The 12,257-nt window shown below is 44.0% G+C and overlaps 1 protein-coding gene across 1 annotated transcript in view; it reads left to right on the forward strand.

Moving 5' to 3' along the window:
* Positions 1-1,960: 1,960 nt before the first annotated feature.
* LOC310795836 (cadherin-7-like) overlaps positions 1,961-12,257 on the forward strand; it is a gene marked incomplete at both ends in the record, with an annotated part of 154,902 nt that continues 144,605 nt past the window's right edge. The window contains one exon of the mRNA XM_083657923.1: positions 1,961-2,200. Coding sequence (XP_083514049.1) covers positions 1,961-2,200 — 240 coding nt within the window. The remainder of the gene's footprint in view (positions 2,201-12,257) is intronic.

Genomic DNA, 12,257 nt, shown 5'->3' on the forward strand with positions numbered 1-12,257 from the left:
GGTCAGTCAGGAAATAAATATACGTGTGGTCAAGCCTTCAAAGTTTCTCAAACGCTTTGCTTTCAGAAGACCTCCTGGGGTTTTCAGTGGCGTTTTCCACTCAGTATCATCCTCATAGAAAGCATAGATTTGCCAGTGAGCTGCTGCCCATTATTCTGTACGTTTTGTTTTTTCTTCTCCCATTTTCTCCCCAATTGTACTTGGCCAATTCCCCCCTGCTGTCCCGGCCGTGGCTCCACCCCCTCTGCCGATCTGGGGAGAGAGATGTAGACTAACACATGTTTCCTCTGACTAACACCTCTGACTAACACATGCTTCCTCTGATACATGTGCAGCCACTAGCCGCTTTCACCGGCAGGACGTAGCGTGTGAGAGAGGATCACACTATTCCCCCCAGTTCTGCCCCCCCCCCCCCCCACCCCAAAGAGGCGCTCTGACCAGAGGAGGCACTAGTGCAGCAGCGACCAGGACACATATCCCGCTGGCTTCCCACCCGCCAATTGTGTCTGTAGGAAGTAGCGGTCTGTGCGGTGGTGGTAGGGCGAGAGCTCTTTTGCCTCTACACACCACCCAGACGGCCCGAGCTGCTGGCCATTCTTCTGTACAGGATGAACGAGCGAAAATTTGGAGTGTTTTCGTGCTCCCATTTAAACGCTGATGAAGGTAATTTGTTGGAGTTCATCGCACCAGTCAAACGAGACACACGACGCCGCCAGTGATACGACGCCGTTTATAGTTATTGCTCAACTCCTCAAGGCTGCCGGCATGTGTTGTGACATGAGGAACGTTACGTGTCATAAGCCGGCGCTTTTCTCTACTTTGACAAGTCTTCATGTTCCGGCGTCTCGGGGAAATCTGTCACAGCATGACGGCGGCGGCGGCGGAGAGACAGATCCGCTCGCATGTGCTCCGCTCTGCCGCGACAAGCAGCAGACTGCTGGGTGTGTGTGTGTGTGTGTGTGTGTGTGTGGGTGTTAGAGGTCAGGATCGCACGGGCCATCATCCTGTTGACAGCCGCAGATTTATTTTTAATGGTGGTGATGAGAGCTTGCCACATAGATCATGTGGCTTGTTAGTCTTGAGTGGTGGAGCCATGCCAGCGTTCCTCTGTGCTCCTTAGCTTAGACAAAGACAATGTGACAAAATAATGACCTTGGTGAGGTAAGGCCCAGATAATTGGAAGCCAGCTGAATGGTGTTTGATTGTTATTCCGCCGTTGTTTCGTTCGGTGTGAGAAAATCTCTTTGGTTATGTGCATGAAGGGAAAAGCCAGGTCATTTTCCCTTCATTCGTACTCTTATTAACACTTTGACCTTACCCAATTTCGCCTCGCCGGCGCGTGTGTAGGCGAGTGTGTGAGTGTGTGCGTGTGTGTCTGTCTGTACAGCCGGGGGTCCTCAAGGACATTATGTTGATTGTATTTACCATATTTACAGTCTATTCATTTTTGACCAATTTCTTTATCATTGGTGAAAAATGTCATTATCATTGCATCAGCAAGCACATTACTCGCTGTCTAAAGTGACTGCGGTCACAGAGGCAATTTTGCTGACGGCACTTTCTCTCTTCCCCTCCTCTCTCTGTCTTTCTCTCTCTCTTCTTGCTCTCTCTTCTCTGTTCTGATAGGTGCCAATTATACAACCTCTCTGTTGAAGGCTCCTCTATCGCCATTGACCCCCCGATAGCCAGCTTTAATATCAACTCCCTTGCTCCAAAGTCGAGGGAATTACCCCACTTTCAGTCTACAATCAAGACAAAAAGAAGAGCAAAAACAGCTAAACGCAGAGCTTGACTCTTTTTCAACCAAAGCACTCCTCTCCGAGTCTGTGTGCACTTGTTTTCCTGGCCAAACACAGGGGTCAGCTGTGTGGATAGAACCCAGAGGGTTTTGGACATTTCCCACTTTCTGTTTTTCATTTTGCTCCTCTTCTGGCCTCAGTGCTTTTTGGAGCGGCCCCAGATGATGGGTTGGTGTCTCTCAGGCGTGTGCAGAGCCGTGACTCTCCTGGCACTCCTGTTCCCGTTGTGGGAGCGGGGCTGCCGGGGGTTGAATCCCAGTGGCTGGCGGGATCTGGAGAAGTCCCCGCGCTCTGATCCAGGCCCCTGGGAGGCGCTGCACAGGCACAGACGCAGCTGGGTATGGAACCAGTTCTTCGTACTGGAGGAGTACACTGGCAACGAACCGCTCTATGTTGGCAAGGTAAGCGATATGTGACTGTTATTGTGTTCAAATTAGCGGGGCTTATTAAGAATGTGTCGTAACATATGCAAGACAGTACATTGGCAGAAACAGCCATTTCCAAGGTCTGGTTACCCTTATTTCTGGTAAATACAGAGGGGGGAAACAGTGATACACAGATTGACACATACAGTTCACACTGTAAATACTGACGTATTACCCTATGTTTGTGTTTGGGCACCTAGTTTATTACAGTAATAAACTATAATGCCTTAACCACTGGGCCCCCAAAGATCTGGCAGCTTTTATACAGACAGCAGTGTTTTACAGTGTTATACATCTTTTCAGAGCCCATATAAGATGTTTACAAATAAATTAAAATGATATACAGTGTGAGAATGTATTCCACATTCTGTTGCAAAAGTATGTGCTTGTACATGTTTAGTGGTTTTGCCATGTACTAGGCTGATATGTGTAGAGAGTACAGTGTGCCAAGGTAATTTACATTGTAATCAATCACTGGAAAAGGTACACGATTACTCAACTGTGCTTGTTGTTGTTGTTACAAGCTGCTAGATCAAAAAGAGGGCTGTAGATAACTACATATTTAGGCAGGCAAATATGGCTAAAGGCCAAACCCTCTCCATGGCATTTAGACTCAAAGGGCATAGTTAATATGAGGCTACATGGACAAAATTACTGTAGGCCTGAATCTGTATGGTTATTATGATACTCCTCGCCTCTGCTGGATCACATTTTTGTAACACGAAGGTAAAAAATGTATGCAACAGTTTTATACCTAACATCCATTTCATCATACAAGCTTAAACCTCAGATATGTATGAATTTGAATAATACTGATATTTAAAGTTACATAAATGGTTACTGTTTACATAACATGACAGTGGTATGCACATTTTTCTAATTCTGGCAACCTTGTCGTCATTGTGGTACATTACTAAATGTCGTGAATCAAATAATCCCTTACTTTCAGCACCACAGTGAGTGGACAGCTCCTGCTCAGTGAATTGTTAGCACCGTTCAGTACAGGCCTGATGGGTCTCGGCTGGGTCTCTACATCCCTGTAATCTTGAAGAATTTTCTGGTCTTATTATTAAATCAGTTTTCATCTTTCCGCTCATCTGCGGGATAATCATTCTCATCTGCATGTATTTGCCGGGTCTGCTCTCACAAGCCCATTTCCTTGCTGTCTCTGAACCGGATTAGCGTCTCCCGCTGGAATTAGATACATTTTGACTGGCCTATTGTTCTCCTATCTTTTCTGCCCGAGGGCTGCTGGAGGAAATCATCTAAATCAGAATGAGCATGTTTGTGACACAGTTGGAGTTCAACTAAGCGTAATTTTTTTGTCCAAGCATCCACACTATCTCAAATTGTTTTGTCTCATCTGTGTGTCCCCAGATATCTCCTGTATTTGACTGTGAGGGAGAATATTTTTGTCTGTTATTTTGTCAGATGCAGATGTTTTGTCCTGTGCTGACATACGTTAAAGAAGATAGGCCAGCAGGCACGCTACGGCAGTTTTTGAGTGTGGCGATTTGTCATATTTCCTTTAGGTCTGAGGTCTACATATCCACATGAACTGCCTGGACTTTATATTAACGTGCATGTTTGCAACTCCAGGTAGTCCCTTTCGTATTGTATACATTATTTATTTTCATGCATGTATTGATTTGTTGAGATTTCTTCGTTTTGCCTGCTTCTAGTTTCACCCCTTTACTTGTGGGAGCAGGCATGTAAAACGACTTTTATGATGGCTACATCTTTACATCTGACCTTGTGTTCAAGTTCAACCTAACCCTTTCAGAAATATGGAGAACCAGATCCATTTATTCCCCACGGGCAATCCATGTTACCCAAGAGCTGCAGAAGCTGTCACATTCTTTGTTGTCTGAGATCATAGTTGTCACATAGTGTGTGTTTGTTTGGTATTACAAGGGCACGCTGTCGTGAAACTGGGTGGAACACCCTGACCTCATGACTTAGTGTGAGTGACATGCAAGGTCCTGCCTTGTCACGAAGACGACCTTACTAGAAACTAAGCAGAAATGTAGCTTCTATATGAAGTCATTTAGAGCACTACAGCTCTACAGCAGGTTATAGATTTAAAAAAAAGCAACAATATTTATCACTAATTGCTTTTCTCAGATATATCCAGCCAGCTAATGTATAACAAACAATAGACATCTGTGTCCAGACAATGGCACAGTCACTGCACAATTTGGTAATTGGTTTGGCTGCAAGGAATTGGGAAATATGATATAGTTGGTAGGGAATGGGAAGTCATCACTTTGGCCTGGCTGTTCCCTTTGCATCTGCAGTCTGCTTGGCTTTAATGCATTCTGTCAGATTCTGAATTTCCCAACCAAATGTCTCATTATGCCTTGGCACTCTGCCTCGGGTAAGTGTACTGGCCTGAAATCAGCTGCAGTCACATCACGCCAGTGGAAACATACATTAAAGAACCTCACACTAAACAGCCTCCACCGCAAATTGGTGACGTGCATATTTAAACAAGTGAGAATGCTGCAGCAACTCATCCACTTAACAAACACTTACTGGTAAACATGATGTGATTAACATGTTATTCAGGGTATTTCATGTGACTTAATATTTGCAAGTGTTGAAAAGTAAAGTACCAATCTGTAGCTTGTGCTGAATTAGTGATGTTAAGTAGGCGGGCACGCACATTTCTATCACTTTCAGGGACAATTCAACTGTCATGTTTAAATCTTTTTTTCTTTTTCTTTAAAAAAAATCTGCCACGTCTCCTCACTTTATACATGGAAATGTCCCCCCCCCACTATTTCATAACTTGGTAGGTTCCATAATGCATTACATTTTGTAAGTTCTAACATCCTACTAGGGACATAGGCTACCCTCTTTTTTCATAGGTTAGACTCCTTCACATCAACATGAGGGTAGAGGCACACAACAGACAGAACCCATGTGCTGAATCTTATAGAGATGTCTCTGAAATTGGCAGTCTGTCTAACCATCCGAGTAATGGATGGACTTAGTTTACCTTATCATCCAGGCAGCATTCAGGCGGCATTAGCCACAGCTCCCCCGCTACACTCACGAGGGGATTTCTTCCAATAAGCTCAATGGCAATGGACCTCTTGATGGAAGAAACTCACTTAGGTTGCTGTCAAACCTTCAAGTGTGACTGAAAAATGTTCAATGGTCTCAAACCTCATGACATACTGCTACAGTGAAGAGGACATTTGCATTACAGCATCAGCTTTTGGCTTTGGTACAAGTCTCATTGGATCATATTGATTGCAATAACCATTAAGACACTTTTATGTGCATGCCTCACCCACATCATTACTGACCTGGTGTTATTCATTTTAGCTGAGAAAATCATCAAACAACATGCATCACGAGCATCATCAGACAAGGTCTCACGGGTAATTACATTGGGACGCACTGAGCGTCTTACTATGCAAGACAATTCATTAGCATTCTGTGAGACGCTCACTGTCAAATGGGTTAGCATCATAGTGCACAGGGCGCCGCTGCAAAAGGTCAGTCTCTGTAGCATCTACTCACTCGCTGGTGCCGAAAACAGATCGGCACAGCTGGGGGAGCGGGGAGAGCACCCCATGTTTAGCTGGAGAGGAGGGTGATGCAAGCTGACAGGGGGGGACATCGTGCACACTGTACCCAGGGAGAAGAGCTCACAGAGGGGGGAGCTCATCAGGCATCCTGGGGGCCTCTCTGGGGTGGTGGGAAAGCCTTTATCTGATCCAGGGAATCAAAGTGGATGAAAACAGAAGCATATATGGGGTAGTTATCAGTGGGCAAAGGACAGAGTAGAAACATTATTTTACACATGTGTTCTCTTGCATTCAAAGACCGGCTCCAGTCGAGATTGAGTTAAGAAAGTCAAGTCAAGACTCAAGCCAAAATAGTCAATAATCTGTGTACATTTCTTGCTCAATGCAAAAATAATCATTAAAGAGTTTCCTAATGATCAAATGAGATGCACTGTTAACTCATTCTCTGCCAGGGTCATTTCGGTCTGTGTGCTCCCAGTGCCAGGATTTTGAGCATATTTCCTGATCTTCCAGGACCCACAGAATATTCTGTGCTAGGAATAAAATTACACAACATATCTCACAATAAAGCAGAGACTCTCTTCTTACCCCTTGTAAAAAACTGAAACTCGACCATGTTTCCTTGTTTAGTTACAAGCAGTGGAAGTTAGCTTGTTTTCACTAAAAATGCCCTTTTTGGAACAGAAATAGGAGAAAAAGAGGTTTTTAGTGAAGGACACCGTTTCAAGCAGAACTCTCTTTTGAGCCTTTTATTTTTTGCCTCAGTGACACATCAGACACATTATACAGTATTTGTTTTCCCAAATAAATAAATAAAAAATAAAAAATAAGAGAATGTATTTGAGGGAGCTGTGTCGGTCCATCCCGCCCAGTGAGCGGCTACAGAGAGAGAGAGAGAGAGAGTCTGGCCCCTGGGGTTTCTTGAGAGATGAGGCTTGGCCGCAGTATTTATCAAAGTATGTTAAATATGTGCACAAAATCAAATAAATAATTTACTTTTACAGTTGCCATGTGGATTTTTAGCTTAGCTTGATAAAAGCATAAACAAATGGAACGAACCCTTATGTGGTCACACTCACACACTCTCTCTCTCTCACACACACACACACACACACACACACACACACACACACACACACACACACACAGGAATAACGAGTGCTGTAACGTTACCTGCTGTCACGTTACCTCTCATAACTAACGTTAGCACAGAAGATCACACAATAGCTACGTTAGTGCTGTAAACTTTGAAATGTTTATGTGACACATGTTTCGCCTTGGTTGCTGGGGACGGGTGTGTGACGTGGTTTGACGCGTTTGACGTATCCATGTGATTCCCCTTCCCTTGAGTGTGACAGAGCTCTCCCTTGAGAGGGAGAGCTGGCAAGAGGAAACGTGAAGCGAGTCATGCCGGCGGCATAAGTTATAAACAATGCGTGACAATTATACTCGAATGTTGTGTGTGTGATCATTTCATCTCAAACGCGATACAAAAAATAGGCTACTTTTTACCATCGTCATCGCTCTCTCCAAGTGGCACCCATTTCTCCTCCTCCGATTAATCTGTGTCAGACGACGTATCAGAAGAACGCTGTGAAGGGGAGCCTTCGTCGCCATGGCGCTCCGTCGTGGAGCAATAACAAAAACGCTGGCGTCTTCCTCGCCATCGTCGCCAGCCGAGAACTCTGGATCGGACTCTGTTTCGACCACAGGCTCCGCCCATAAATACTAAACTAGCGGGTTCCTTTTATCAGTTTGACTTGAAACAATGTCACAGGCTGGGAAAGTGTCTGATGTAATGTAAACAGCCAAAACATGAAAGTACGTCCGAGTACGTCTTTGGCACAGAACGCCATTGTTAAAAGTACGTCCGGGTACGTCTTTGGCAGAGAATGAGTTAAGTATCTAATCGGCTCTGTTCTACCCTTCGACATCCAACTAATAATTGCACTGTGCAATGCAACTGCAATGTGTAGAGCTTTGTAGTTCAGTAAATAAAAATTAGATGTTATTATGTGAAGATTACGTTCCTCCACCACAAATTGGATTTGTATAACACAAATTGGGTATATTTTATAGTTTGTCTTTCACCGTTTATCATGTGAAAAGGTTAGGTATTGGTTTAGGGCAAGTAAAACAATTTAGGTAAGGGTTAGGCTAAAATGAAAATGAACAAATCTTCCAGCACATATTAGGATAGACACATAATGTGACCAGGTCTATGTAGCTAACTGACAACGCCACCCAGGGAGTTTCACCCAAGGAAATACCACCATGGCTTAATGCCAACAGATAAACCATACAGATTATTTAGGAGACAAATGAGGAAACAGAGACATGTTATTCAATTACAAAGCATGTGAAATTTCATTTTATTTTGTCCAATATTCAAATATTCCAGAATTGCATGTTGTGTTAAAAAGAAATATTATTTCTATCTAACACTTTTTAGCCTGATTTAATTGTAAAACAGATTGTAAAAAGTTATGCAAAGCTTTCTGGGAAATTTAACCTGTGGAAGAGGAAAGTGGACGGAGTTCCCAGCATGCCCTGGGGTAGCGTGTTTTGTTTGTAGATTTTTTTGTCAATTGTTTGTCAATGTGTTTTGGGGGTTAAAATGACTTCTTGTTCTATATGCATGATGTTAGTTATCTGCAAAGTTATGTGTCGACTAATAGTGCTGTTCTGCATGCTAATACAAAGTTGAAATGTTGGCACCATGGGTGATTCTGGTGTGCAGTTAAGTGACCCCTCTGATGGGACACAGGATCTGCTATTAAAATGGAGATCTTTTCTCTCTATACTTGTCTTGCTAGTACGCAAGTAACGAGTTAAGTGTTTGATTAGTAACTGTAATATGATTACTGAACTTAGGGACAGTAGTGCCTTACACTACTCGTTACCGACAAAAGTAATGTTATTACAGTAACGCATTACCCCCAACACTGGTCATCAGTGATGTCATACATAGGCATTGTGACATCACTGATGATGTCATCAGTGACACACACCTAGGGTTGTCCCGATACCACTTTTTTGCTGACAAAGTATGAGTACGAGTGCTGACATCTGGGTACTTGCCGATACCGAATACCGATACCGAGTATTTAATTAGGGGTCGACAACGTGTTTTTGTTACGCCTTATGGTTAATTAAAAGATAACTTTTCAAGAGAATGGGTTTTAGTCATTTTCTTAAGTATAGCCTATTATCTGCAGAAGTACCTAGGTTTCACAAGACCACACAAATTTCGCATAATGGGTATCACCTATACTTGATAGTCTCTTCTCTTGATGCCTTATGAAACAGAAGTTTCCCATTAAATAAGGAAATAAGGTTTCCCATTAAATAAAGAAGTATGCTATGAATCAACCATTTAAACCACATAGCTGTGCATCTCCTTTGTATTTGTTCTGCTGGTCTATTTTCATTCAAATAGAGGTTCCTCGTGTTTTTATGTTCATTATGTTGGGTCTCGTAGTTAGATTACTACTTTAATGTTTATCAGTAGCGAACCCTGCCTCTCACACCTGGGCCCCCTGACATGCATGACAAACCCCCCCCCCCCCCCCCCCCCCCCTTCCATCGGGGAAAAAAAGCGAATTACCATCTTGGCTTGTGTCCTATGCTATGACAACAATACTGTCTGAAAACAATAATAATTACGCACGCATGCATGCACGCACGCACGCACGCACGCATGCGCGCACGCACGCACACACACACACACACACACACACACAGACACACACACACACACACACACACACACATCAGCGGCAGCGCGCTCGCGCTGTATATATAGCCTACAGTTTAATTGGCACAGGCTCAGCGGCCGGCCTAGCCTATAAGTTTAAATAACTTACGATTTGATGTCTGTGCTTAAGTCCAAGAGCCGCTCTCAGTCTCCGCCGCGAAAAGGAGACAGTAGTCCCAGCCGAATTCTTCTGTTTAAGCTTGATCCAGTCATCCATCCACGAGCATAATTGGTGGTGTTGAAATAATGCCTCTCGTTTTAGTTTGCTGAACTAAATCAGAGCTGGTGTGGGCCTTCCCTTCCCTTCCCTTCCCAACCAAGCCAACTTTTCATTCAATGTTTAATTAATCTGGGAAATGCATTGCTTCCATGCGCGGCTGTGACGCTGACTTCCTCAAAAACAAACAGACTGCGCGCGCCTAGATGGTGAATTCTGCCCCGCCCCTGGAGTGTCTTGACTGTCTGGACTTGTTGCAAGTCACATGACATGGGCTGACCACACAGAGGGCGGAATCTGTCATACAGTCAACCCTCAGCATGCCAGGGATGATATGATTGGTCAATTTTACTGTCACTCGAAAAATATCCTCACGTTGAATGCATTACATCAAACCGCTGTGTTCGGTCCGTCTGCGCTGCGGTACGGCATCGGAGCCGATACGTTTCCACTCTAATCATTGGCTACGTTTACATGGACAGTTTCAATCCTCTTTAACTCAGAATTCGATCCCAATCCTCTTCAAATTTATCTTGTAAACACCTAAAGCAGAATGAAAAAGGCCAATTCGATGTGAAGTCAAATTCGATGTAAGGGGGTGGTGTAGTTCGTTTCTCAATGCGATTGAAGTATTTTTCTATACATGTGAACGCTCTTTCCTCTACGATCCTCTCTAACTCACTGCGGTCTTTCTGCGCATGCCCGTTGTCAGCAATCTCCCTCTCAAGGAAGAGCTCTGTCACACTTCAGGAAGGGAGGGGGAATCACATGGATACGTCAAACGCGTCAAACCGCGTCAGACACACCCGGCCCCAGCAGCTAGCGAAACATGGCCGCTTCCAGAGTGGCTGTTGACAGTTTCAAATGATGACAAATCAACCACTTTTGCAACGTGGGGAGGAGGCAGCGGATTTGTTTGGCGTTAACGTTAGCTGTTGTGGTGGCTATGGCTAACTTTAGCTAGCTAGTTGTGGCTACCTTCAACAGGCAGCGCTCCACAAGCTTGTGGTGACGCTAAAACGTTACATGCAAGCTAACGTGAAGCTAGCTGCGGGGCAGTCATGATCTATAACGAAATGAATGCGCACATTTACATAAAAGTCAACATCACATAGTGTCTTTTCTTTAATCTAGAGGCATCATTTTTCAGTCAAAAGTGAAACGGGCATGCGCAGAAAGACTGCAGTGAGTTAGAGAGGATTGAGATTGGATACTATTTTCTCTTGTAAACTCGCAGGAAATAACGATCAATGCGAATGATTTGATTCGAATGATTTCATTTCGAATTAAAAGGCCTCATGTAACCGTAGCCAGTGTGTCAACTCCCACCTACTCCGCTGCGTTGCGTGTCTACTCCGTCCCAGCTCCGACGATCCGGAGCTCTCCGAAAAAGATACGCAAGGGTTCTATTTTTCACAGATGACGGAGCAGAGCTGCAGCAAGTTGGGCGGAGCCAGGCATGAAATCAACAGGGCAGAGGTGTTTACAGCATTCAATATCAAGCCAGAGGACAAATATGTATAAGGAAAAGTTCATAATTGAAGTGGAAAACCACAAAATAATATATGACACAACACATCCTTTTTACAAGGACAACACCAAGCAAGCCCACCCCTCCTCTGCTTCTCCAGTTGGGAACAATGATCTTCTGCCTGTTTGTCGTTGTATTTATCCCACATACAAATTGTCTCGCGCGATTTTACCGTGATAACCTGTGGGTCTCGTCACTCTAGCTGTCTGACGGAGCAGAGCCGTGACGTGCTCTGCACGCAGCCGGTTAGTGTTGGCGCAGCACAGAGCACGGAGCAAAACCGGAGCTCAGCCGCAACGCAACACAATGCAACCAGTGGAATGCCGGAAGTTAGTAGAGCGACGCCAACCAGAGCGCTCTGCTATTCTTCCCAGCAACACAGAGGTGCACAATTCTAATAGGGTCACACAAAGGGCTTCATTCAGTTAACCCTTCACAGTCCAAATCAAACTGAAGAGGCAGTTTTAAGGGCTTATTTACTCAGAAACATCTTTGTTTAGATGATGATTGTCAATTTATGAATTAATATAATAAAATTACTTTTTAAATTTTATTTTTTAAGAACATGTTAGGCCCTCACAGAGGGCCCTGAGGGCCCTGATGGTTCCCCACTGATGTTTATTGTAAAAAACTAACTTTATCATGCTTTTATTTTGAAGGCAAAACCAATAAACCGGAAGTGAAATTGTGACAATTGTTGCTAAATCCACGGAAATTAACGTTAGTTCCACTTTTAAAACGTTAAACTTTAAGGCAGTATGGATTACGGGACACGTAGCACGTATTACAACGATCTGGTAAGCCTTTGCTTGTTCCACAGCACTGTGTTGTCTGCTAGAAGAGCAACTAATGTTAACCTGTAAGTTGAATAGAAAGTTTTATAGCTTGTTGCAGGCTACGCGGCTAACTGCAGAGCTAATGCAGTCAGACAGTGAATGGGGAAGCAATGCAGTGCAGGCTGTAGCCCTATCAGCTGATTACTGACCTGA

The sequence above is a fragment of the Poromitra crassiceps genome (assembly GCF_964638095.1).
Source record: "Poromitra crassiceps genome assembly, chromosome: 2".
Classification (NCBI taxonomy): Eukaryota; Metazoa; Chordata; class Actinopteri; order Beryciformes; family Melamphaidae; genus Poromitra; species Poromitra crassiceps.